The sequence below is a fragment of the Corvus moneduloides genome, chromosome 9, assembly GCF_009650955.1.
Source record: "Corvus moneduloides isolate bCorMon1 chromosome 9, bCorMon1.pri, whole genome shotgun sequence".
Taxonomy (NCBI): Eukaryota; Metazoa; Chordata; class Aves; order Passeriformes; family Corvidae; genus Corvus; species Corvus moneduloides.
In genome coordinates, this window is record NC_045484.1 from 7967673 (window position 1) to 7993561 (window position 25889).

The window sequence follows — 25889 nt, forward strand, 5'->3', positions numbered from 1 at the left end:
ACTGGCCACACTCAAAAATCTGAATAACCTTAATACAAACACCTCCAGAAGAGCAGGGTATATTTCTGGCTGACGGAAAGGACAGCCAGCCCTTTGCCGGTGTGACACGCCAACAGATTTCCAAGAAGGAGGGGGGGGGGGGGGGGGGGGGGGGGGGGGCGGTGCGCGAAATACGGAAAAACAAAATAAAGGGGAAAAAGAGACGTGATGCGGAGGAGAGGCAAATTTTGCTCTACTGGGAAGACAGGCAGGCGCGCCTGGCTCGGTGCCGCCCGCAGCCCAGCCCAGCCCATCCCGGCCGGCCCCGCCCGGCCGCAGGGCCATAAGAGCGGGCGCGGCGCGGCGCGGCGCGGTCGGGGCGCGATGCAGAGCGCGCTGCTGCTGGCGGTGCGGCACGGCGGGCGCATGGAGCGGGGCCGCCGCCGCAGCGAGCCGGAGGAGGCCGACAAGGGCAGGATGAAGAGAACGATGTGAGTCCCCCCGCCCGCAGGGAGGGGAAGCGAGTTCCTTGCCTTCAGGGGCTGTGCGTGACTCCTGCTGCAGGAGCCGCCTCGGGGAAAGCGCTGCTGTCTAAAGCTCTGCGAGCTGTCATTTTTAACGAGCATCTCCCTCTTCTTTCTTCCAGCATTAAAGATTGGAAAACAAGACTGAGCTACTTCCTGCAGAACTCTGCCAATTCTAATAAAAGGAAATCTAAGAAGGCAGGGAAACACCGCAACTACTTCAGGTAAGTTGTGAGAGAGAGACTTTGTTTAAGTAACTCAAGTGTTCTACAAAGGCAGTAAAGCTTGAGCAGTGTAATCTGATGTTCTCTCTCTCTTTCTGCAGACCTTCCCCTGAAGAAGCCCAGCTGTGGTCAGAAGCCTTTGACGAACTTCTTGCTAACAAATGTAAGTTTTTCTTCAAAAAGTAACATTTGGGAGCAAAGGGATGGAGAGGTTTATATGTCTGTAAGAGTTTGCTTCCTTCCATGTCAGTGTCGTAGCTCTCATGTAAAGAGCTTTGATTCTGGTCTTGCAAGTTAAATGTTTTTAACAGTTCAAAGCCAAAATACATAGAAGTGGCTTTTTTAAATTGTAAAATAATAGTAACACAAAGAATACCTCATTGTAGTAGATTTTTTTTTCTTGAAGCCATTGTAGCTAGAATCATTCCTATCAGCTTGGCTTTGCCAAATGGGAAAAGGGCATTTTTTCCCTGAGCTTGTATAACCAAGGCAAACGCTTTCCTGTAATGTGGGAAGGATTCTGCAACACAGGTTCAGTGATCTTGGGGTTTTACTGTAGCTCTACAAGAAGCAGCATTCAACAGCAAAGCAAAAAGACTAAGAAATAATACTACTATTTGCTCTTTGAGCTTGAGTCATCCTTTCCATTGAAAGAATATTCCAGAGTACTGTAGCAGTCGTATTTACTGCAGTGTAAAGGTTAACAGAGGAGACCTTATCTTGAGAGAAGTGGATTTTTTTAATGTATTCTCAGGCATCACAGGAGGAAACATATCAACTAGAAATAGTTTCATTTTTTGTGTTTGCCTAAGAAACGGCAAACTCAAAGTAAAACCTGCCAAGCTTTAATGTTGAAGCGTTAATTTGTTCGCAAACATAAATTATGGAATTTTTTTATCGCCATGATGTCACTGAAAATAACAGACCTAGAGCAAAACATTTTGGTAGAAACTGATGTGGCCAACAGGTAAAATCAAGATTCCTGAAATAGTTAATTGATGGCGAGTATTTTTTTCTTTCCTTAGATGGTCTTGCTGCTTTCCGAGCTTTTTTGAAGTCTGAGTTTTGTGAAGAGAACATCGAGTTCTGGTTGGCCTGTGAGGACTTCAAGAAAACGAAGTCACCCCAGAAGCTGACGTCGAAAGCAAAGAAAATCTACAATGACTTCATTGAAAAGGAGGCTCCCAAAGAGGTAAAGAAAACCTGGTTAAACATAAATGCTCTGTTCTGTGAATTCTTACAGCCGTTATTTCTTTGAACTCAGGATACAGATATCAAACTGCATTGTTATATACCTCACTGCTAATGTCTGAGTCTGAGTGCAACTGCCTTTTCACTGAGGTGGAAAATGGCACAAGCATCATTGCAGAGAATCTCTATTTTAACAGAAAAGACACATCTGAACTACTTTTGGCTTTGTGCAAAAGAATAATTTTCTTTTTTTAAATTCTCCATTAATTTGACCCTGTAGTAATAGGATCTTGCCTTTTTCACCCCTTCAGAAGTTGTACTGTATATTACACTTAGTTGAATTCCATTCTCAGTAGTAATGTTCCTCTTTGTGTATTTCAGATAAACATAGACTTCCAGACCAAGAACATGATCGCACAGAACATTCAGGACGCCACCCATACCTGCTTCAGTGCAGCGCAGAAGAGAGTTTACAGCTTAATGGAGAATAACTCCTACCCACGCTTTTTGGAATCTGAGTTCTACCAGGAACTGTGCAAGAAGACACCCATCAGCAGAGCAGCCCAGGGCACATGAGCGATGGAGAGGAGGGAGAAGCAGCCTCTGGGCTGGTGAGGAAGCCAAGCCACAGCTCATGAGCAGCATCCTGACCCGAAAGGCTGAGGCACTGAGTGCTCAGTCTGTTTGCCATGGTGCAAGGACAAATCCTGACTTTGATGCAGAGCTGATGGCCCAGAGTGGTGCTGTTGGAGGGTGTTCAGGGGAGACGGCAGAAGTGTGCCAGCCACTGCTGGCACTGCCCTTCTCTGCCAGTGCTGCAGTGAGAGCTGGCTGTGCGTTAGACCGAAGTGTGCTGTGCAGGAGCCCTTCTGTCACGGCCCAGGAGCGATGTGGCAGGTCCGGACAGAGCTTCCTTCTTGTGAACAGAAGCTGCTCTCTGCACTGGGGCAGTGCTGGGAACTTGAGTAATTGGTTGCCTATTTATTTTTCCTAAACATCCCCCAGCGCTGCTGTTGTCGGTGGCTCGGTGTGCTCACACCGGTTCTGTTACTGCCTCGAGCTGCCAAGGGCTGTGCTGGGTTTCTGTGCAACCTCCTCACAGTAACAGCACTGTGAGGGGAGGAAGGGATATAATAACTCAGTTCCCAGAGGAACAGGTTCTGCAGCTAAAGTATGCAGGGCTGGGTTGTGTCAGCAGGGCTGTGTGGGGCCAGACTGAGGGCAGAACTTGGCCAAGGCGAACAGGAGCTGTATAGTATTATATTTATATGTGGATTATGATTGTGTTCAATGCTGCAATGTCATAATTCTGTCTTGAAGACAGCAAGCTTCAGTGAAGTTTTATTGTTTTTAATAAACTATTTTGATACAAAGCTTCTTTTGTTCCCTAATTTGTGTTGCACACACAGATACTCTGGAATCCAGTGTCAGACAGTGTGTATAGGGACTGTGGGTCCTGGGTGAGATCTTAATGGGGCTAATTTTAAAGCAGTTAGTTCTTAATCTATGAGCTGAGTTTTTGTTTGGGTTTTATCAACAGAACAAAAACCTTCAGAGCTTGAAAGCTTAACAGGGAGACATGTTCAACCACATCCTCTGTCCCAACATGTCTGTGAAGCCAATCTCTAAGACATGCAAGGCACACATACAGCTGCACATGCTGACAGATCAAACAGAGCAGCAGTGCTGCTGCAGGGCACAGGATGCCATTGGGATTACAGGTACCCATAGTACTGCACTTGTTCCTGCCCAAGATCTCTGCTTCAGAAAGGATTTAGGAGGACTTTAGTATCACAAAACCTAAAGTGCATAGTCAGGAGAGGCAATAGTACAATACAGGTGCTTGACTCTCAGCTAGGTGACAGTTGCTTGTGGGAAAGTTACTGCTCATTGTTATTCCATGTATTATTTTTTCCCCAAACCAGTCCCTAGTTAGCTTTGTGTCATCTGCGCTTCAGGTCTGCTCAGGGATTGGCTCTAGGTATTTTGACTCCAATGCTTGTTTCACAGTTTTCATTGCTTAGTTCACATATATCCACAGCAGTCACTTCTATAACACTCCACTTTTCCAAGCATCAAGAAAATTCTAACTATGGGATTTTCCACTTCAATTACACATCCAAAAGTTGTTCAAAAGCAACTCCTTCAGGTCTGTATGTACACATTCCAAGCAAGGAGCCTATAAGAAAGATGGAGAGGGACTTCACACAAGAGCAAGGAGTGACACAAAAAAGGGGAATGGATTCAAAGTGAGAGTAGATTAGATTAGATATTAGAAGGAAGTCCTTTGCTGTGAGGGTGGTGAGGCCCTGGACCAGGTAGCCCAGAGAAACTGTGGATGCTATCCCTGGAAGTGCCCAAGGCCAGGCTGGACAGGGCTTTGAGCAACCTGGTCTAGTGGAAGGTTCCCTGCCCATGGTAGGGGGGCTGGAACAAGACCATCTTTAAGGCTTCTTCCAACCCAAACCAATCTATGATTCCATGAGGATTCTCCATATAGTAGACTCTACATGCACACACAGAGATATGCATATCTGTTATACTGGCTCAATACACAGAAATTAATTTGGTACAGCCCCCACCTTGCCATAGCCCTGTTTCTGGGGCTGTGAGAGCTGGCTCTTGTGCAGCTGCATTTGCTGATCAGTTAAGTCCACATAAAGAAAGCACAAGAAAAACTCACCCCAATAAGTTCTTGCAACGTGTTTTTTTTACTAGCAAGGAAAATGAGATTTGGGCTAATAATTGCTTTTGTAATATAACAAAATAATAAAAATAGCCAGAAGTATGCCTATTAAAGACTCAGACCTGGTGCTGGAATAATTCTGTGAAGATTGAACTGTGCCAGTTTGGGATGTGGTAATTAACCGCTGCTGGTGTCTGGTTTTAAGGAAAGAAACATTTCTAGTTTCAGCAAGTGCCTAAACTAATTCTAGCACAGTATGTAGCGGAAATTAAGTGGGGCTGTAAGGCCCAGCATCCCTGCCTGAGGCTGCCCTGGAGTATTGTAAAAATTTGAATCATGAGCACTGAGCATTAGGAAGGCCATGCAGGCAGCTCTGCAGCTGCCACAGAGTGTGCCACCAGGGTGGCAAAGCAACCAAGCCATGCTGAGTCCCTGGCACAGTCTGTCTGCAGCACCAGTGAGCCCTGGCTCCAAGGCCAAGCTGTGCAGCAAAACAACCTGGTGTATCAACAGGAAAAAAAATCTTTTTTAGTAAAATCCAACACACAACGTTTTTTCCAATTACTGCTTTTCCATTTTTAATCAGAGATCTGTTTTCCCAATTCCTAGGAGTAAGTTTGATCAGAAAACAGAGTGCTCCAGACATACTGGGAGCACTGCAACCTGAGATATTGCTATGAACATTTCCTGTGGAAATAAAACCCCAATGATTGCTTCAAGAGATGCTGGTTCTGTCCTCTGGGCAGCCTTACAGCTGCAGTTAAAATTGGTACTCTGGTATCAGTATCCACTGGCAACAATAAATAAATAATAAATAATAAACTGCTCCTGCCCCCACAGCCCGTCCACATTCACACACCCCCAGTCCCACCGGGCTGCCCTCTGCCAAACACACTGTGATGCCAGGGACAGGACTGGCATGGGAACAGCAAGGGGAGGGTGACACAGCTGGGGGCCTGCAGGACAAGGTGTGGGTGCTACTCAGCAGCTGCCCAGAGCACCGTGCCTTTTTTAGCTTCCAGCAGGTTATAAAACTGCTCCTGCCCACATTCCCTTTGGGGTATGGGCTGGAGCTGCCCAGGCAGAAAAATAAGAAGGGATGTCAGTGAATAGCTGCAAAGGAGCACAGAACCTGGACAAATCTGTAAACAAGCTTATATGGAACAGACATGCTGCAAAAAGCTGAGGAGTGAGAAGTGGGCAACTGTAGGAGGCCACCCCAGCAGCTGGGCGCAGCCACACAGCGAGCCCAGACTGACCCCAAGCAAGTCACTGCCAGCCCATGCCCTCCTAACACACCTGATACTGCATGTGGGTCTGAGGATCTGGAATTGCTGGAACACTCCAGCAAATCTGGAATAACAGCAACTTCTAACTATCCACATATCCCTGTTTTTGAACCACAGTGTCAAAATATTTGGTGTTTTTCCTAGCCGCTAGAGGCAAGCAGTTTCCCTAGTTGTGTAGTGCAACAAAAACACCTTTATGACAATGAAGAGAAATGCAAAATTGCAACTGGAGTCTCTCTAGTAATTCCCCAAACCAGAACTTAATGCAAAGACTACACAATCATTTTTTAAAAAAAGTAAATCTGATTTTCTAAGCCAACCACACGATTTTGGGAAACTAGGTCAGGAGTTTCAACTGACCACATCCAGCAACAATTTGGGCTTTGGAGGGCTTGCCCTGACACCACAGCAGAGGACAAGCTGAAAGAGAATCTTCCATGCTGCCAAAATGCATCATGTAAATGCATTTAACCTCCTAAAGCACAACACCAAGGCTGCTGACCCTCATCAAGTGCTCTGTGGCCCAAAGACTGGAGAGGGTGAGCTCAGCAGTGAGGATGATTCACCTCTCCAGGAGAATGGGAAAGCAATGCCATGCAATAAACAAATGGCAGTGTGGGGATCCTGCTCCATGGGTTTGTGTATTTTGGCTGAGAGATAAAACCAGACTATAAATACAATCAATCTGCTTCTCCACTTGAAACTGCAGCTCTCTCTTTGGAAAAGGGGTCACTAATGACGATTTAAAGGGCTGTATAGGCACGGATGTATGTGTGTGGAAGGGTTTCTTGGATGAGACTTTGTAATTTGGCAACTTGAACAGAGAAGAAACGTGACCTTTAGAAGTAGTTTAAGGATCTTAATGTATTTTTTTTCCCCCTAGATTTAATTTACTTGATTCAAGAGGGAAAAACTGGTCAGAAGCTGGGACAGCATCCCAAATTCAACTTCCTTCAGGTGACAAAACATTACCAACAATTCTTCTTTGTCCCACCAGCACACATAACATGTGCCAGGGAGCAGCAAGGGTTCTACATCAATCCAAGGTGCACCCCAGAGACAGGGCTGGTGACAGACCTACCTGCAGTGTAGGGAGCAAGAGCTGTATGGAAGGCTGCACCTACAACAACAAGCAGAGGGAAAGAGAGGGACCTCAAGGCTGAGCTTAAATGGAGCCCCTGCCAATGGGCAGCAGGTGGGGATACAGGAGGGACTGGTCAGGGCAGTTAAACCCATTAGTGTCCTCAGGGTCCTGACACAAATATGGAGATGTCCTTTTCTGAAGGTTCCTGTGCTGTCCATATGAGCCCATCAGCTCAGACTGTTTCTGAGGAGGCTCCACAGTCGGATTTGTGGTGAACACCCTCAGCAATTGGCCTCATTCAGTTCTGTAGCTGTGCTAATTGGCATTACCCTGAGTGCCCTGACAGGGAAATGAGGACTGGCCAGCCCAGGGAAAACAGTCCCGCTGTTATCCTACGTAGGAGTTTCGAATGTGAGTCCTTTGGCAATCTTACATTAAAATAATCATTTAGATCAGAGTTTCCAACAGCTACAAAATACCCATGAGCAGCAATTAAAAAATGTTCCATTAAAAATACTAAATATTCCATTCAAGATAATCTAATTGACATAAATTAGTACTTATGTTCCCCAGCCAGGTTTCCCACTTGGGATCTCATGGAATAAGTTGCGTTTCTGCATTACGGATTTAGACTAGAGAGCAGCTCGGTGGCTTTTTGGATGGGAGCCTGCCTTTGGGCTTCCAGGGACGTGGGACTAATATGGTATTTATAGGGCTCGGAAAGTCGGCTGTCCAATATGTTAAAGGCATTCGGGAGCAGAGCAGGCTATTTAATGAGCTGGTGTGTTTCTTTGCCTTTGGGGGTGTCCAAGGGAAATGGGAATACCAGGAGCATGGTAGAGGGGCTGTGCTGGCACCCTCTTGATTTGACTATTGCTTTTAAAGGTCCGTGGGATTACTGGGTTCCCTGGGACCAGGCGGAGCTGATGGGGCTGAGCCTGGGAGGCAAAGGGGCACTGGGGGAGAGCTGTTCCCAGTGTCCCAGGGCCATCACAGCTGTGGCATGTGCAGACCTTGGAGGGTTCCCCGCTCTCAGCAGGCTCTGTACTGTGTCAGGGAGATTCTGTGCCGCATGTGGCTGCCCTGCCTGGCACCTGCCCAGCCTGAGCACGGCTGTTTGCAGAGCTGAGCTGTCTCCTGTCCTTGGTTCCTGCTGTTTGCTGTCCCTGATACCTGCTGTGGGCTGGGTCCAGGCGTCAGAGCATGGGGAGGAGTGACTGCCAGGCCAGACAGCACTCTTCAGCTGCCTTCAGTGCCATTGGCACACCACGATGTCATTTTTTCCCCTTGTCCCCTGCGCAGGCTGCTGGCTTTGGGAGCAGGGTCCTTCTGTTTACAAAAGGAGAGGTCAGCTCACTTGGCAGCAGCAGCCCTTCAAGACAAAAATGCCAGATAAATGTGCAGCGTAAATGGGTCACAGTTGAGAGCTGAGGCAGAGATCAGCCGTGACTTCAGGAGCAGAGAGTCACAGAGCTCTGTGGAGGTCAGGGTGGAGTGACGCAGTGACACGATCCCACTGGCTGCAGCTCTGTGGTGCTGCAGAGATTATGCATGTTGCAACAGGCCTGTGTGATGCCTGTGTGAATGCATAGGTCACTACAGCAAATATACAGAATATTCCCAATAAAGGCTCCTGGCTTCTTTTTGTTGGAGGGAAAAATGAGGTGCTGTGCAGAGCTGGCTGTGAGAAGCTGAGTAGCTGTCTTGTAGCTGTTTGAGGAAATACGAGAGCCCACAATTTTCCTGAAGTGTGGTGTTCTGAAACACAAACACACTTGTAAGCAATTTCTCCTTTTGTGTGTTTCCTTACAAAAACAAAAAAATCACAGTGGTATAAACCGCACTGTGCTCTGGAACAAGCAGCCTTTGCACACCAAAAGGTCTCTTGGTGTGCTCCTGCCCTGTAACTTTTGGAGAAGGTACCTACACTTCACACTTCAGCAAATCTCTTTGTATGTTTTTTCTCAAGGCTGCTAATTTGGGAGAACCTCCTGAAAGGGGTTTTCACGTGCCTTCCCTTTTCATGGCTGGAATAGGAAGAAATATGTTTCTTTATCAGCTCTCTTGGACACCACAGTTAATCTCTTTTGGTAGTTTCATTCCTGTGAGAAAACCAAACATTTATCAGGGCAACAAACTAATGATAATGCTTAGCATCGAAAGGAGCAGCAAGCAGCAACTACATGATTTGCAGCCCACATCTTGGCTAATGCACCTGTCCTGCAGCATGCCTGCTGTATTTAACCCAGACTAATTATTACGTAAAGCCTACTTGAGCAAAGTCAGTTTTTTATGGTGTTCATCAAGGGTGTGAGCAAGGTGTCGGATCTGGTGCCAAATAACCCCAGAACTCCTGCTCTGTGCAGAGATAAGAGTTTGCAGAGGGAAAACCAGCTCGCCATTGCCCAGCTGACCACCAGTGCTGCACCCAGGGGTAACCAGAGCCCTTCTCCAGCCTCCTTTGAACAAGGGGCTGGACATCCCTGGTTCACCCCCATGGCCTCACTCTGTGATAGAGGTAGGGAAACCAAAGCACTGATTGTTAGTTAAGGAACATAAATAAGAGCTAGAATGACATATTAGGAAATACTAAATACAGCTCCTCAGCTTTGTGCAAGGCAATTACACCAATCTACAGCACCCAGAAGATTTTAGTTATATATATATATATATATATATATATATATATATATAATATATAACTAAGTTATATCTTGCAGTATAACTGAAACAGCAAAGCAGGGATTATACCCGTAATCAGGTTGTAATAGCCAGCTCCCAAAAATAGCACCTAGAAACCCTAGAGGACGGTGAGTCTCTCTGAAACACCCTGAAGCAGTCACTGGCACGCTTTTAGAACAGCAGTATGAGTCCAGCCCAGCAGCCTAGCCTAATTACAGGAGCACCGGGATTTAAGACGAGCACCCTTGGCACAGGAAGTGGCTTTCTTAGGGAAGACAGAGCACTCCCGCCACACCAGCCACGTGGCTGGCAGGATGGACAAAACAGGACGTTGCAGAGGATGGCTGGCCCCTATGAGGGGAACAACCTGCCCAGCATTTGCTTCAGCCCCATGAATCACCACTGAGTGAAGGTTTCTGGGTCAGGTTCAGGATGAGAGTCATCCCCTGTTCCCACATGAACAGGTAGAATTAGCATAGACTCAGAGAGGAGTCCCTGTGGGACATATTTTCCACTAGGAAATAGTAAGTGACTAAAAATGATGACACTCATCAACAAGGCAACAAATTAGGAAATAATGTCCAAAGATGGCAGCAGCTCCTCCGAGTAAGCGCAGGATGGTGGAGCATTGCCCTGCAGCTGCCTGGGGGAAAGGTGGACTCAGGCAGGTGCTACTGGTGACAACCAGAGGACCATGAATCAATGCCACCAGAAACAAACAAATATGAGGGGAACAAAGTACTATTTACAAGCAAAGAACATATCAGCTGCAGGGTTTGCATGAGGTCTCAGTGCCATGGACAATAGAGGAGTGTGGAAGAACTGTCACTAAGGAAGCATGGAAGTAGCTGATAGCAGATTGGCAGCAGATAGGAAATATTCCCTCCTTTAAATCAAGGGGAGCTTGAGTAGGGTAGAAATGATGCAAGGGTAGAAATAATGGAACTGCTTTGCTGACAACAAAGCATAGCTTGTGCCTGTGGGAATTAGTGTGGCCCAAATTACTTTTTCCTGGAACAAGCCACTTGTAGAACTGACACAACCACAAATGAATACACAGGGTTATTTTAATAGCGGTTTACCAAAACCAGCCACATTGGAGCAGCTTCTTTTAAATCTCAACACGTTGTTAACATGTGTATCGAAGGACCTGGAGTGACATCACCAGCTGGGTGACAGCTGCTTGCTCACATCCTCCCCAGTCCCACCACACCGGGGGACTGACAGGGCACAGGATATGCCTGTGCTGGGACAGAATCAGCATTCCTCAGTGAGCTTTCCATTGGGAAAGGATGGATTCAGGGAATTCTGCTCAGCCAAATGAAGGATATGGCTCTCGTGTTATGCTGTGCTCTGACGTACCAGGAGCAGCTGCTTTCCCGAGACCAGGACAGTCACACTGTCACACTCCCCCGCCCCTGCACGTCTCTCGCTGCCCTTGCATCTGATTTAGCAGCTGTGCAGCTGCTGTGGAGCTGGATGAGCAAGCTGGTCAGGCAGGAAACTGTTCTTTTTTTGGTGAATTTCTTTTCCATGGAATCAGACCACTGATCCAACTTAGCCTGCAGCCACGCAGATGCTAAACAAGGGTGACAGGGAAGAGAGGGACACACTGGTGAGACATGGCCTGAGATACAGGAAGGTGTGGTTGAGTGACGTTGAGGTTCAAGTACCTCATCACTGCTTTGTCATACTTTTCCCTTTAGACTGCACCTCCACCTTCCTTTGGTGCATCTTCACAAGAAATACCATTCATCTGGAAAAGCAATGTTGTTTTTCTGCCCCTCCTTCCTTGATAACCCAGCCAGACTGGTCACAGGGCGGCACATCAGGAGATATTTACAGACTGTGGGAGCAGCTGAAATGGAGGATATCACCAGCAAAGCTGTGAATGTGGTGTTGTCCAAACAGGGAAGGGGCAGCTCGGGTCATTCATTAGGGAACAGAAGGGCTGGTTGGCTGGTTTATCATCCAATAAATAATTTCATGTTACGGATCACATGAGCACCTACTGACGCTTAACAGTCTGGTTGGGAGGCACAAGGTTCAATTATGGCATGGAAATAATTTTAGTACATTTGTAACGTGACCTGATCTGAGTCACTGATATAATGCAAATGGGTAAAAGTGTCAATGGACAAAGCTGCTCAGAACATCACCAGCCTTTTCCAAAAGCAGCCTACCTGCCTTCCAAACAGAGCTGGAAAAGCACTGATGCAAATTCATATCTTCCAGCAGTACTTCTTCCTTTATTTAGTGGCTTTCTGATGACGAGCGCAGTTTCCAGAACAAGTAAAACTCACGCTGTTATGGCATAGGGAACACTGCCTACAGTGTATTGATTTTCATAAGGAAAATGTCAGACTACAAATCTGCTGCCAGGACACTGTTTTAAGTGATTAAAGTAGCCGGCTTTTTTTCCTGCTTTCACCAAGCAGTGATACCTTCCCAAACTAGTTAGGATCATATTGATTTGCTCAAGGATCCAGTATATTTGAGATGAGGGTTAGTTCTAACTTACTGTGTTGCTGTATCTTTCTTCCTGTGGAGTTTATAAACACTCTGCCCCTCTCAGGCACTGCCCGTAACACAGAAAGTAGTTTACTGGCAGCAGGCACAGCTCAGCAGCAGCAGCTGAAGCTGATGTTATTATTGACTGTAGTTACCGTATTTTGACTGGGGCCAAACAATTCTGATTAAAGCAAAGGCTTTAACTGCTCTTGCCTGAACAGCTTCAACTCGCACCTAAATTTGCTCAAGTTTCAAGGAAATTTTATTTACAGCACATGTGTGTTCCTAACTAACCTATACTTCCTACTTTAATCTCTCCAAAAGAGGCAGGGACACATTACTTGAGAATAGGGATGAAGCAAGGAAGTGCTATGATTGATCCCTGATGTATTTTCAGGAATGCCAGAAGTCTTGGATAAGTTGACGTAGCAGGTTATTTCCCTTTCCCAGAGCCTGAAGACTGATGATAATGATTTCTACTCTTGCTATCTTCCCCAGCTACTGTTTCTATTTACTGCCATAGCTGCAGTATTGCAAAACTCAGGGAATCCTTTTCACCCGCATTTTCTCCTTGGCAGGAGTAAATGAAGTCAGCAATATCAGATATCTTTTTCCCTCTGTCATCCTTTCATGAAGAAAGAACCCAATCTGTCCTTGGTCACTAAGAGCTGGATGTGATGGAGAGAAAATAGCTGTGAGATGACCTTGGAGCCAGGTTTCTGGTTTGAAATGTCTTTGAAATGTAGCTTTTCCATAGCACCAAATGACGGCAGTTGCTGATGGGCACATCTTGAGCTGCAGCACAACTTTCCTTCCATTAACCTCGGCAGCCGCCGCCTTCCTCCCAGGGGGAGCATCTGGTGTTCTCCAAAATAGATTCCTCACGCAGGCAGCATTTACATTTCCCATTAACCTTTCGCAAGAAGCCAGGTTTTGTCTGAAACTGGTGTTGGAAGTTCAGCCAACATCACCTCAGTCACGTCACACCTGCAGTAATGCCCTCTTGCTTTCTTCCAGGGTGAGGATCAAGTGCTCCAAGACCTACAGCTCTGCTGGGAAGTCTCATCTTCAAAAATTTCCCTCATTAGTCATAGCATCATAGAATGATTTGGGTTGGGACCTTAAGGATCATCTCATTTCCACCCCCTGCCGTGGGCAGGGACACCTTCCACTGTCCCAGGCTGCTCCAAGCCCTGTCCAACCTGGCCTTGGACACTTCCAGGGATCCAGGGGCAGCCACAGCTTCTCTGGGCACCCTATGCCAGGGCCTCCTCACAGTAGCATCTAATCTAAACTTATTCTCTTTCAGTTTAAAGCCATTTTCCCTTGTCACTACATGCCCTTGTACAAAGTCTCTGATACAAAAGGCTAACAGGTACTGCTCTTGATTTAGATCCAAAATAAAGCACAGTGAGTTACATTACAAGATACCTGAGCACCCTGGAGGTGGTTTAAAGCATTTTTCTTTCTGACTGGCGTTGTGTAATATATCCAAGTTATTGATTAATAGCTAGGTCTGGTGCCAAGGGAAATCATCACATTCACTTCAAGGACTGATATATCCACCTGTCAGCTAGTGCTTGGACAGGAGTTACAATCTGCAAAGACTGTGTTTAAAATACAAGTATCATTAATATTAAAATAAGACATACTTTGTTACAGCAGGGATACTGCAACACGTGTATCAGACAACGAGGCCCATGGAAAAGAAATATATACGGACCAATTCTTGATAGATGTTTCAGAGAGATGTTTAATTTCTCCAGCCGCATATACATGAGATAGCAACTCTTTTGAATAGATATTCCCCTCAAGTTTAGCCTTTCAGAAAAGCCTGAAATGCAAATCAAGTAATCAGCCACAGAAGCGTTAACTTCATCTTTTCTCATTACTCCATCCGAGCATCTGTACAGGAAATTTGTAAGAATGCAGCTGAACACATTGAAGAGGGAGTTATTTATTTATTTATTTTTTAAATTAAAGCTGTAAAGACAAAACAATTGAAGAAATGCAATACCAGATGTTAGGAAAGGCTCAACAAAGGGCACAAGAAACAAAACCAATATAAATGTATACATTACGCTTATGCTTACAACAGTCCTTTGATATTCAAGACTAACCAACACTCTTTCAGGGAAGAAGTACTACCCTGGTCACAAAAAGGAGGGGGTTTTTCTGCAACATTAAGCACAGCTATTGTACTAGGTTCTGGGCCATTAATTTTGAGTTAATTAGGCATATGTGCAAACTGTAGTCAAAGCTGTCACTTAAAACTTCAATTCTTGGAGAAGAGCCTACCACGTTTTCACAGCCAGTGTGGTGTGGCGATGGGGCAGCCCTGGCAGCAGAGGCACCTATCCTCCTGTCCTGGAGCAGCCCCAGCTTATCAAAAAGCTTTTCTCTCTGCTCTACCTGCTGTTGCCAGCCTGTATCAGCTTTCCAGCTCCGCAGATTTATGGGTTTGCCTCCAGAAAGGTATTTGCTGAGAAGTTGTCCCTGAAAAATGGTGACCATGTTTAATATCTACAGTTTGGGGAATAGGTGAGTGACACGAAAATCCTTCAGCTTCCCGGGTGCCCAGTCACCTGTGTGGGCATGTGGGAAATGGAGATGAGAAACCTCATTTTGGGGACACATAAAAAGAAATAAGAAAATACACCCTGGCTTTGACTTGGCTCTGCCATACAACAAGGCTGGCACACTTTGTTACAAAAAGTGAAGTTATTGCTATATCTTTCTTGCTTCTCAAACTAAAATGATGCCTTTTAAACAGAGTATAGGGTTTTGCAAAAAAGAGATGGTTGGTATAAAGACTGGTATTTATAAACATCAGCATAACAGAATTTTCTATCCAAAATATCCTCTCAGTCCCTTAGTCTGGGAAAATATGAAGCAATTCAGTGAGGTTACAGTATTGCCTTGATTTACTGGAAAAAAAAGGGTTTAATTCTTTCCACAATTTCACTAAACATCTTTTTCGTTGGAGGATTTGCTGGAATAGTTAATGGAGAATAAAATAAGCCAGAGTACTTGGCCCAGGATAGAAACATTCAGGTGCTGGTACCCAGCTGTCATTTAGCCCTTACTTAGTTTAGCCTATTCAGGGAAATACATTAGGCTAAAATGGGCTTTCATGTGGAGTAAGGTTCCAGGAACACAAACATTCAGGAATCACTTTAAACCTTGGACAAACCCGAGCTAACTCCAAAGCAATTTCCTAACACTAGATCTTATTTTATTGCCATACGTTACTGGGAGGAGGTGGAAAATAGAGAGATGTACAAAATCCCCAGGCGACATCAGAACAGCTTTCAAAAGCAATTTTGGCTTCCCTGTGCTCCCGCTGCCTTCAGCAGCCAGCACTTAAAGAGAAATCCTGTTACCACAGTGGACAACTTTCCCTTTCAGAGATTTGTTTCCCACAGAAAAGCCCATGGGAACAGGACGAGAAGCAGAAAGCCCCGGATTGTGAAATCGGACCCACGTTCATCTCCGCGCTGCTCTGGGAGCTGGCAGAGCATCGCAGGGGGTCCGATGCTGGTCAGCACCGGTGTGCCACGACCTTCCTAGAGAGAGCGTCCTGCAAGGAACAACTCTTCCAGGAGCGGTGGCCGGCTTCCCTGGGCAACAAGCGGTTTCAGCAAGTGTAGCCATTTCCCAGCTACAAGTGATTCCAGCTCTTGTGATTCAGCTCTTTGTGAAATCACCCAAGGCGAACTCGGGGATAGAGAGACAGGAGCCTTGTACAGCAGTTCCCCAGAGGTAGCTTTCATTGTCCAGCAGCCCCTGTGAAGGGGTGGCTGGGGACAAGGCTCCCTAGCTAGGGGCAGAAACAGGGGCTTTTTATGGGAAAGGCAGGGGGTGGGGTAGAAACCAACTAGCCAACTGGGTACAGGCTATTGCCATATAGAAACAAGGCATGCTGGTGGTGGTTCACTTTGTTACCCTAACCCTAAGGAAGGTTGCTTGTCCCTGGGGAGATTCTTTTTGGCCTCAGGCCTCTGTCGTCCAAGGGAGTGCGGAGGGCTCTTGTGCCAAGGGCTCCCAGACCTCCACAGCAGAGGATCTGTCCTCAAGAAGGATTTCACACCTTGTTCCCCAACAGCCAGTTTTGAAGGGGTTTAATATTTTAAGCCAAGAAGAAAAGGTGTCAGAGAGGCCTATTTATAATTTTGCAAATAGTGCAGAGAAGTCAAAAAAAAAAAAAAAAACCAACAAAACAAACTCTCCCTGCTTCACACAATGCGGGAAGCGTCTGGCACCCAACCGCATCTGCTGGGAGGCAGATCTAAAACAAACAAGAGGGAACACGTCCTCGCACACTCTGTAATTATGCTCTGGATCATCCAGAGGTCGAAAGTATCAACAGCCCTAAGATATGACTGGCTAGATAAAAAAAAAAAAAAAAAAAAAAAAAAAAAAAAAAAAAAAAAAAGCCCCAAACTAGTCTGAGTGATTACTAGAGCTGATGGGCTGCTTGCAACAGATATCCAGGCAGTGGCTTGCAGTCGGAGCACAAACAGAGAGGGATCATCTTGTCTTTGCTCCCTTCAGCTATGCTGAGTAAGACAAGAAGCAGGGATTTGTGCCACTGTGCAGAGCACCCCTAAGAGTTACAGGGATCAGTTGCCATGAGGATCTAGGAATGAGTTAAAGCAAAGCTGAAAAGCTTCTCAACACTTTTGCTGAGGTTGTAATCAGGACATAGGAGCTTCATATTTTCCCTGCCCCTCCCGTACACTCTTGCAGGCACACACAGCCAGTGCTGCCAGTTGCTGAATTCTGCAGCCAAGGAAGGGGCAAAAAAGCAGCTATTCACAAATGGTAGAAAAATCAGTGTGATTAAAAGTTCTCTTTCTGCATTATCACTGCAGGAGCCCAGGTCAAGCTTATTTAACATCACAGACACTCCAAAACCAAGCTACTTGCCCATCAGGGGTGTGTTTCTATATTATGCCAATGCTGCTCGCACACCCAGGGCTTGAAGAGCACAGCACAAGGCACTTTAAAGAGAGGCAAACCCAGTACTATGCTGCAAAAATGCGGTCTGACAAACGTGTGCTATTGTCAGAGACTGGAATGCAGTCCCACAGCAGCGTAGCTGGGGACTTCCCATCTATATTTAGGGTGTTGCAATGCTACCCTCTTGCCCACACGTCCTCACCCCCAGCGGGATGCCAGCTCTAGCATTCCTGGCACAGACAGGGAGCAGGCTCCTGCATCCCCTTCCACAGCGGTGTCGCAAGTATCAGTGCTTGGTTGGTGTGAGAGAGGGTGGCAGGGCTTGGTGCCAAAGCCGTTCATCACTTCCAACTACTTACGTGGTTGAGAGAAGGGTGAAGGGATAACTCAGAGCTGTCAAATACTTGCAGGCACACGGTGCTAAACCTGCGTGCACCGTTCCCACAGGAGCTGTTTGCTCTGCTCCCGGAGTCTGACCCGCCGAGTAGGCTCTGATAACCTCTCGTGCTGAGAGCCACACCGGGGTGCTTAACAAGTGATTACACCTTACCTGCACGTTCCCCCGAGCGTGAAGGGGTTATTTACACTGCGGTACCTGTGCACATTCCCACGCTTCCAGCCAACAGGAGCGCGGACTCACATCCAGTCCCCAGCATCACACGCACTGGACAAAGGTGCACCCTTCACGGCTCACACACCATTCTGCACAAAACCGAAAGGAATGTTTGGTTTAAAATAGAAACCTGATGCTCCCTGCTTGCTTGATTTGCTGCTCGCATAAGCCAGGCCAAAAAGCTGAGGTGCAGTCTTTGTTCTCACTCTGTCGATTTAAGACTTACCCAATCTTACTTGTGTGAGATGGCACATGTTTTTTTTAGTGAAGCCCCACTTACACCCAGCACTCCTACACACACTACTCATTATGCCACTTCTTAATATTTTCCATATCAGTCACTGCTGCACCCCAGGATACACATATTGTAATTTGCCTTTCCCTTTTGATTCACTGGGAGATGTCATCATGCACAGCTGCGATGTCAGCACGGTGGCACTGACACGTCCTCATGACACAGCTTCCTGAGTGGAGCAGTAAAAGCAGGGCAGTAAGGAAATAACTCCTTGCTGCTACCAGAGCAGTGGTAGAAAACAATCAGGACATGTTAATTAACTGGCTATTTAGGAATGCTTAGAGAGATTATTCAGCAAGGTTTGGGCAAGGAAAACAAAGTGAAAGTTTAAGACTTAGAACCAGAGATGTAGATTAAAACCACGTTGCATCCGGGCAGTATTTTTAACTTTTCTGGTGTCCTTTCTGCTTTATGAGAGCCATCAGTTATTGGAGCTGCTGTTTAAAATAAAACTAATTCAATTTTCTTTTTAAAACATGCCTATAGCACTTGTGTTTGCAGAGCAAAGGCTGAAATGTGACTTCCAAAAGCACAAAACACTACAAGGCTAATAAGCCCCACTTTTCTCCCCGACCCAAATCCCCTTTTTCTTATTATTTAAGAGGCCTTAACTTTTTATTTCTTATTGAGCATTTAGGACTAACATAAAATGGTGCAATGCCATTGCCTTTGTCTGGAGCCCCTGTTGCTGCAGCACAGAGAATCTGCTGGAGGGTGATAGAGTCACCACTGTGGAACATTTAAAAATTATTATTTAGACCTAGAGGTCAGAGCCAGCCTTCTGGCAGCATCGTCTTAAAATAGCAACAGTTTTACTCGGTTTATAAATCTAAATACCATTTATGGCCATAACCCCTCAGCCGGGGGTGGGATCCCCTTTTGATGTATGAACCTTGTGTTTCAGACTGCGAGAATCAAATGAAACTGCCAAAATAAAGGCACATCACGGAAAAACCTCCAGACAGACAGCAGAGGGGATATACGAGCGTGGAGCTGTGCACACACCCAGAAACAGGCACTGGATCGTTGTTCATTAAACACCTACCGGAGTGTGAGCGCCAGGGGTGAAAGAGCCCCTGCTCTCCGTCACTGTCGCTGGGGACAGCCACATCCCAGCCCCTGCCACCAGCAGCAGGGACAGCAGTTCCCAGAGGCACAAGGGGCAGGAGGAGCAGCAGACTCTGCTGCAAGAGCAGCCGAGAATTGCCTCGATGATGGCAAAGGAGTGGTTGCGCAATTAGCGCAGAAACGAAACAGGCTGCTGCGTTTGTCACCTACCCGGAGAGCGTCGCAACGCCTTTGCGTCCGTCGCAGCAACACCTTGTACTTAATTCAGTGCAATCAGCGTGAGGCCCCAACAATGAGGTTTTGGGGTTTTTTTGTTTGGTTTTCTGTTTTTTTTTTCTTTTTTTTTTTCTTTTTTTTTTTTTTTTTTGTGTGTGTGTGTGTAGTTCTAAATGTTTTTAGGGCCTGAAGGTTTTCAGGGTTTTTGGAGAGTTGGTTTGGTTTTTTTCTTACCACAAGCTGGATGCAAATAGCATTACTCACATTTAGCAGCACATTATTCTGGCTTCCAGAGACAACCTGTGGAGTTGGACAGGGTGATATTACAAATGCTGAGTCAATCCCAGGGTAAAGGCAGCTCTTTCCTGAAGTGTATTGTCCTCACACCTGCATCTGTGTGGGTTTAGGAGCTGAGCACACAGATGTCACTGACCTAAATATGTTGGGCTTATATCTCTTTTTGATCGCACAGCTTTCCTCCATGTTGATGACAGGACAATGAAAAATTTGGAGAAAGAAAAAATAAAGTCCAAGCAGAGCCCAGAACTCAAACATTTTACGTAAGAGTCCCTGAAACAGCACATTTTTAAACAAGCGCTGTAGTTTAACTCTAAACCTGGTTGCATCTTTGTAAATGCAAGAGGCAGACAATAAGTAAGCATTATAAGATATATTTGTATTTTCTATCTAAACATTTCAAGAGACAGAAAGAGGATCGGGTGGGACTGGGTGCACAAGAAGTTAATGTACGACAACACTGTTTATAAATAAATTCTCTGAGGAATGATACAATCAACTTTTCTAACAGAAGACTTAAATTCTTGCCATATTTTCCTTAAACACTGTGAGGCGTTTTGATTATTCTTTCGGAGAAACTGCCAGTGTCACATACAAATCTCTGAGATAGTTTAGTGAAGTGCTATGAGAAAGGTCTCCAAAGCCAATTTGCTCTTTGCTGCTGGGCTCCACAGAGGAGTTGCTTCACAGATGAATTTCAAAGTGATTGAAAAGTTTGATAGCAGCTGAAAGAGCTGGTTCCTGTGGGACATGAAGAGAGCAGTGCTGCAAGCCACTGGACTGCAAGGTAAAAAGACATTTCCATCCTACCTGATGGAAATGCAGGTTTTGTTTTGGGTGCTCTGGATCTGACACTGTCCTGCAACCACAGAAGGTTCTCGCCTGTGTTAAGTGAATAACTGAGCCCCTGTGATCTCTGCAAAGTTTTGCACTTTTGCCTTTAAATATTGGGCAGAAGCCTCACCTCCTCCTGCCAGCCAGCCCCGATCACTGACAGAGGTTGTGGCTCCTTCCCTGCATCACTGGAGATAGATTGCCTGTACATCAGAGATTACTGCAAAGTCCAGACCAGACCATTCCTGTTTGGGGAGAAAATGAGAAAGTACAAAAGGTGACTGTGGGTTATGTTTATAGACGTTCTGTGCAACAGCAAAGCCACACAGAAACTAGAGAATGCACAAGGGCACCAAAAAATACCAGTTGCATGTGGATTTCGTATGTCACCTACCTGTGAATGATCTGCACAGGGACGGGGGTACAAGCTGACCACAGCCCTGCCCAAACTAGGACAGCAGCATGCATTTAAAATGTCTCTGGAAATCAAAGCAGCACTTCAATTCTAGATGGAAGACTAAGCAAAGTTTTACGAGCAACCATAATTCAAGCATTTCTTTTGCATGCCCAGTTTTGCACCCATGATTACGTTTTCCTGTCACAGATGTACCTGTATCTTGTACGCACTGATGCAATACCTGTGTAACACACAATGCTCTGTACGTTCACCAGAAGTTCTCAGGGAGGAAATCCTGACAGCTTGTCACTGCTTTCGTGCAGCCTGCCCTTCCTTCCTCCTCTGTGCAGTGCAGAAAGTACGGGGGACGTCCTCTGCCATCAGCTGTACATCTAACAGCACACATCCCTTCTTAATCACTTCCCCAGAGCTTTCAGACTCATTTACACTGTTCACAAATAGCGATGTCAGACGCAATTTCATGGCATAAAATAGAAGTTACCTTATCTCTCTCCTGGCCCTGTGCCCTTCTCTTTGTGCTCAGTGCACAAAGAGTAAATATGTGCATTAAATGTGGTATTTTGTCTCTGGTTTTGAGAGTCTGCTTCTTCTAGATAAGTAGCTCTGAAAGTTTGTACTGGAATAATTCATCTTGCAGTAGGATCAGTAGATCCTCACTATTGACTTCAAAAGAGTTTAAATGTAACCAATAGAACCAATATTTTGAACCAAATACTTCTTATTTTTCCAACAGAAATGGTACATATTGATACTCTTGCTAGTGCTTTATCCACCCGTCATGACTCTTGATGAAGTCTGTGACTGCGATTAAAAAGGCTTGGAAAATGCAGGGGAGGGAATGGAAAAACCCTAGAGCTTCTGGCTTGGGATCTATCCGAAATGTATTGATGGATGCTGATAGCATGTAGGAACAAAGTTACAACAAAACTGCCACCAAGATGTCTATAAATAAAAGAAAACTGAAATTGGCTCTTCCACATCCAGCTTGTTTCAAAGGAGGCCAGTTCTAGTCTCATGTTGTACTGGAGTTTCTCCACTGAGTTCTCAAATAGTTTTTAAGAGGAAAAGACAATTTTTTTCTGTAGATGGAAATGGCAGTAACTCTGAAAGCAGGTTTCATTATCTACCTATGTTCAGTTTTCCAAGTGTGACGCATTTGCACGGAGTGGTTTACCCTTCCAGTGCACGCCAGCAGTGAGCCATTTGCAACCAATAATGTCCAACTCTGAGCTATAATGCCACCTAGTACCTGCTGTCTGCCCACTTCTACTGCATTTTTCAAACCCTGGCCTTGCAGCTCCTCTGGGTAGCTGGAAGAGAACCTCATCAGCACAGATTCCATTTAAATTTACACCTTCCCGCGTCTCTGCTTTTCCGACCTGCTTGCACATCTCCCAAGTACTGGTGCAAGTTGCTTCTGACCAAATGCAAGCATCTCTGCCCAAATATAAAGTCTCTTCCTGACTGGAGGTCATGTTGTTGTACAGCAGTGAGAGCCTCGCCAGTGCCAGGGCTGATTTATTATTGGCTGGCGATTCTGACCTGATAACATTATTTGTGTTGGTAGGTGCTCACGTGTCAGGATTAGGGCAAGACACAGAAGAAGGAACACAGTGTTCTGCTCCTATTTATGTTTCTTGCTATAGTTCCCTCAGAGACCAGCATTGTTAACTTCCCCTGTCAGACAAGGGACACTCAATTTCAGGTCATTTATACCTGTCTCTTACAGTTCAGGAGTTATTATATGAGCTTAAAGTCTGATGGAAATGTATTTGTAATACACATATTTACATCCAAGTAGAGGTTTGTGGATGGCTCCTGTCAGAATTTAGGACCTCAAGCCATCAGCAGAACACTAGGAAAAGCTATATGGATTCAATGGCATTGCTGTGCTTTGCTAGACGTAAGGTCCCAGTGGTTCCTCTCTGGAATTTTGGAGTGACATGGAAGAGAAACCGGGCACTCCGGCAAAGGGACACTCATGCTTCACAGGGCAGGGTGGCCTCTAGGTCTGTACTGCAGAGCCCCAGCTTTCCAAAAACACACCTAAAAGGAACTCTGCTGGGACCAGTGGCATTGCAGGCACCTGCAAGCGTGAAGCAGGAAGAGATCTGCAGAGAAAAGTCAGCAAAGCAAGACTTCCACTTATGGCCAGGGCTGGGATAGCATCTGCTGCATCTGCTGTTGGCCGTGAAGCACCAAGCAACCAAAACCCAACACCAATATATCGACCGTGGTGAGAGCCCAAGCTGCACGCAGGACATGAACCAGAGAACAGGCTCGGGCTGCTGCTCCACGTAGAAAACAGACCTCTTCAGTCAGAGGCTGACATTTTTACAGAGCAGCTTTCCAGAGCCCAGGCGCGCTCCAAGCGCGGAATAGTTTCCACTGTTTCCCTTTTCACACACGCTCAGTTTTCCAAACCATTCACCTTTGGCAAAAAGCTTCATGCCTGGCCCCTGCTAGAAGGTCAGCTTATTTTGCAACATGAACTGAACTCTATTTGTTAAAGATCTGGGGCACCAAATGAATCTGCTTTTACATCCCAGGGTTTTTTACTTCTTCATTGTCACTAAATTTGTATACACATTTCCTTTTAAAATGTATAGTTCATTTTTTAGAAGAGACTTTGTCAGACTGATAAGCAGAATTATCTCCTAATAATTTAAATATGTAACAGGGAAATTAGGTCTCTCATTGCTACATAGACTTTTTTTTTTTTTTAGCAAAACCTATTTTAGTCCTGTACTTTTTGTGCCATTGTCAGATTTTTTACGTGCGCGCAGTGACATTTTGCATAATTTCCATGAGGGAGACTGAAACCTTTCAGGGAAACACAATGCAAAGTCCAGGAAGAGAAAACTTTTCCTACAGGGGGAAAGGAAACAACAGTGCCAAGGTTAACCAGGCAAGTGCTTCCCGCTGTGCCCCACAGGGCTTGCCCCTGGCTCTGGCTGATTCATGCTGACATGGGCTCTCTGAATCCTACATTTTCACCAAACTCGTGTGTTTTGGGACAAGTTCCTGTTAAGGAAACTTCCCTGTCCTACCATCCAGGAGCCATTCTGGCAGTCACACCTGCACCACCTGGGCTGGGACTGGGGTCACTTCGCAGCTACACCCCCCACACTCACACAGCCACACCAAGTTTCCTCACTGGCTTAGCCCCATAGCAGAGTTTCAGACATCCCAATCCTTAAAGTAATTTAACTTTGGTGCAATAACTAAATGAGAAATCAACAGCTTGAGCTGATGTCTCTGAGCAGGGACTCCAAGCAAAGGAGACCCTGTCACAATGCACGTGAGGGAAAGTCTGGGGCCATCAGCTTCTTGTGTCCCCAAGTATCCCTCACCTGGCTGTGCCACAGGTCCCCAGGCCCTTTGTTATCCAAAGGGTCAGGGATTCATGGCCTCCTGGGGTTCCTGCCACCCCTGAGCTACCTGCACTGAACATATTCCTCAGCAGAACAAATGCCAACAGCCGTGATGCCAGGAGGTTGGCTCTCATGACAGAACTGATCCCTGTGCACAGACCATCATTTTCCAGCCCTCCCCCTGCTCTCAGCCAGCTTGCCCAGCTGGGCTCCAACACTTGTCAGGCCCTTCTGTTTTAATTCATTGAAAGGGCAGAAAATGATCCAGAAAAACAGGTTTCACTGTATTTTATATTTTGTTAGAAAGATAAATTAGCTCAGTTATGGCTCAGAACTCGTTCAAGGATGGGGCAGGACTGCCCAGCCAAGAGTGAGTGAGGAAAGGGCAGAGGAAGGAAGAGATAGGGCAGGGATGAAGGAAAGGCAGCAAAACAAGCTGTTGCAATGGCCAGACAGTAAACAACACTGAACACCTAAAATTTTCATCTTGGCCATCAAGATATACCCTGGCAGGAACATGAAGAATAACGAGGGAATATAAGAAATGTCAAGACTTAGTGGAATAAGAACAGTAATCTTAAAAACCTCAAATGTCCAATGACATGATTCTGTATCACAAGTTAGCAAATGGAAAATCATCTGAGATAGTATCAGCTTTAAACCACACTGGAGCTATCTTCTACTTCCAACTTTCTTCTGTTTCTGTGATTACACTTTGTTAACTCTGATAATTTATTGCACAGCCTCTACAAACGTTATGCACATTTGGTCATTTTGTCATTCAGCTTCCATTTCCCACAGAGACCCCATTTGCTGTTCTTACCAAACCTCCTTTTCTTGAAGTCATTAGTATCTAAATAGTGACTGCAGTGGCAATGACTTTCAGTGAGAGGCACCACCATTGTTCAGTATTTCCAGTTGTCTCAGTTACACACAAATGCAAAGCCAGGAGCAATAAAAATAAGGTGGCTGGACACTTTAAAAACAGTACCTTCATAAATGCAACCTGTGCTTCAGCTTCCATGCATCTGAAGACAAACTCTTTCACGACCAAGTTACCCAACACATGCAATAGCTCCGAAATCTAGAGCTGGAGAAAGATCAGGAGCCAGAAGGACACTAGGAAAGAAGTTTAGGACAATACTTTCTCCAAAATTACCAGCAAAGTTGATGAGCTGTAGCTTGTTTTACAGTTAAAAGTCACATTGAAATGTAGAACACAACAGGAAACTTTCGTCTTGGGACTGAGAAAAGTATTCATGGAAATAAATGAAATAGTTCTGACAATGCATATGAGAGAATGATCTTCATTACACACTGGGGAAAAATACTTAAGAAATTCACACTGATGACACAAAAAGGCAAGCTCAGAGTTTAGAGCTGAATCTTTAATCTCTAGTGTTCACCTGGTTATTGCCTGCTGTTCTTTCTCCACATTTCTCAGAATTATTCAATGTTACTATTTTTACGACTCCTTCCTTACAGCTATTCATCACAACATAGGTGAGAAAGGTGACCAAAAACTAAAATACTTCAATTCCAAAAGAAAACTCAGGATTTTGGACTCTATTTCTATACCTTTTTGCTTCCTCATTAGTGAAACATTTTTTTCTTTTTTTCTTTTTTAGCCTCAAATGAATTT

General features: G+C 45.5%; 1 protein-coding gene across 1 annotated transcript; it reads left to right on the forward strand.

Annotated features, from left to right (window-relative positions):
- The first annotated feature begins 336 nt into the window (after positions 1-336).
- RGS2 (regulator of G protein signaling 2) lies at positions 337-3292 on the forward strand. Its single transcript, XM_032118524.1, has 5 exons — positions 337-470; positions 626-727; positions 829-890; positions 1753-1919; positions 2300-3292. Exons 1-5 carry the CDS (start codon positions 364-366, stop codon positions 2492-2494), a joined length of 633 nt encoding a protein of 210 aa, XP_031974415.1. The 5' UTR covers positions 337-363; the 3' UTR covers positions 2495-3292.
- Positions 3293-25889: the final 22597 nt, after the last annotated feature.

Bases quoted from the DNA above. Each gene is read 5' to 3' on its own strand.
- RGS2 (XM_032118524.1), top strand. From the start codon at position 364: ATGCAGAGCGCGCTGCTGCTGGCGGTGCGGCACGGCGGGCGCATGGAG. The intron at 471-625 runs GTGAGTCCCCCC...TCTTTCTTCCAG, and splicing joins GGCAGGATGAAGAGAACGAT to CATTAAAGATTGGAAAACAA. The intron at 891-1,752 runs GTAAGTTTTTCT...TTCTTTCCTTAG, and splicing joins CGAACTTCTTGCTAACAAAT to ATGGTCTTGCTGCTTTCCGA.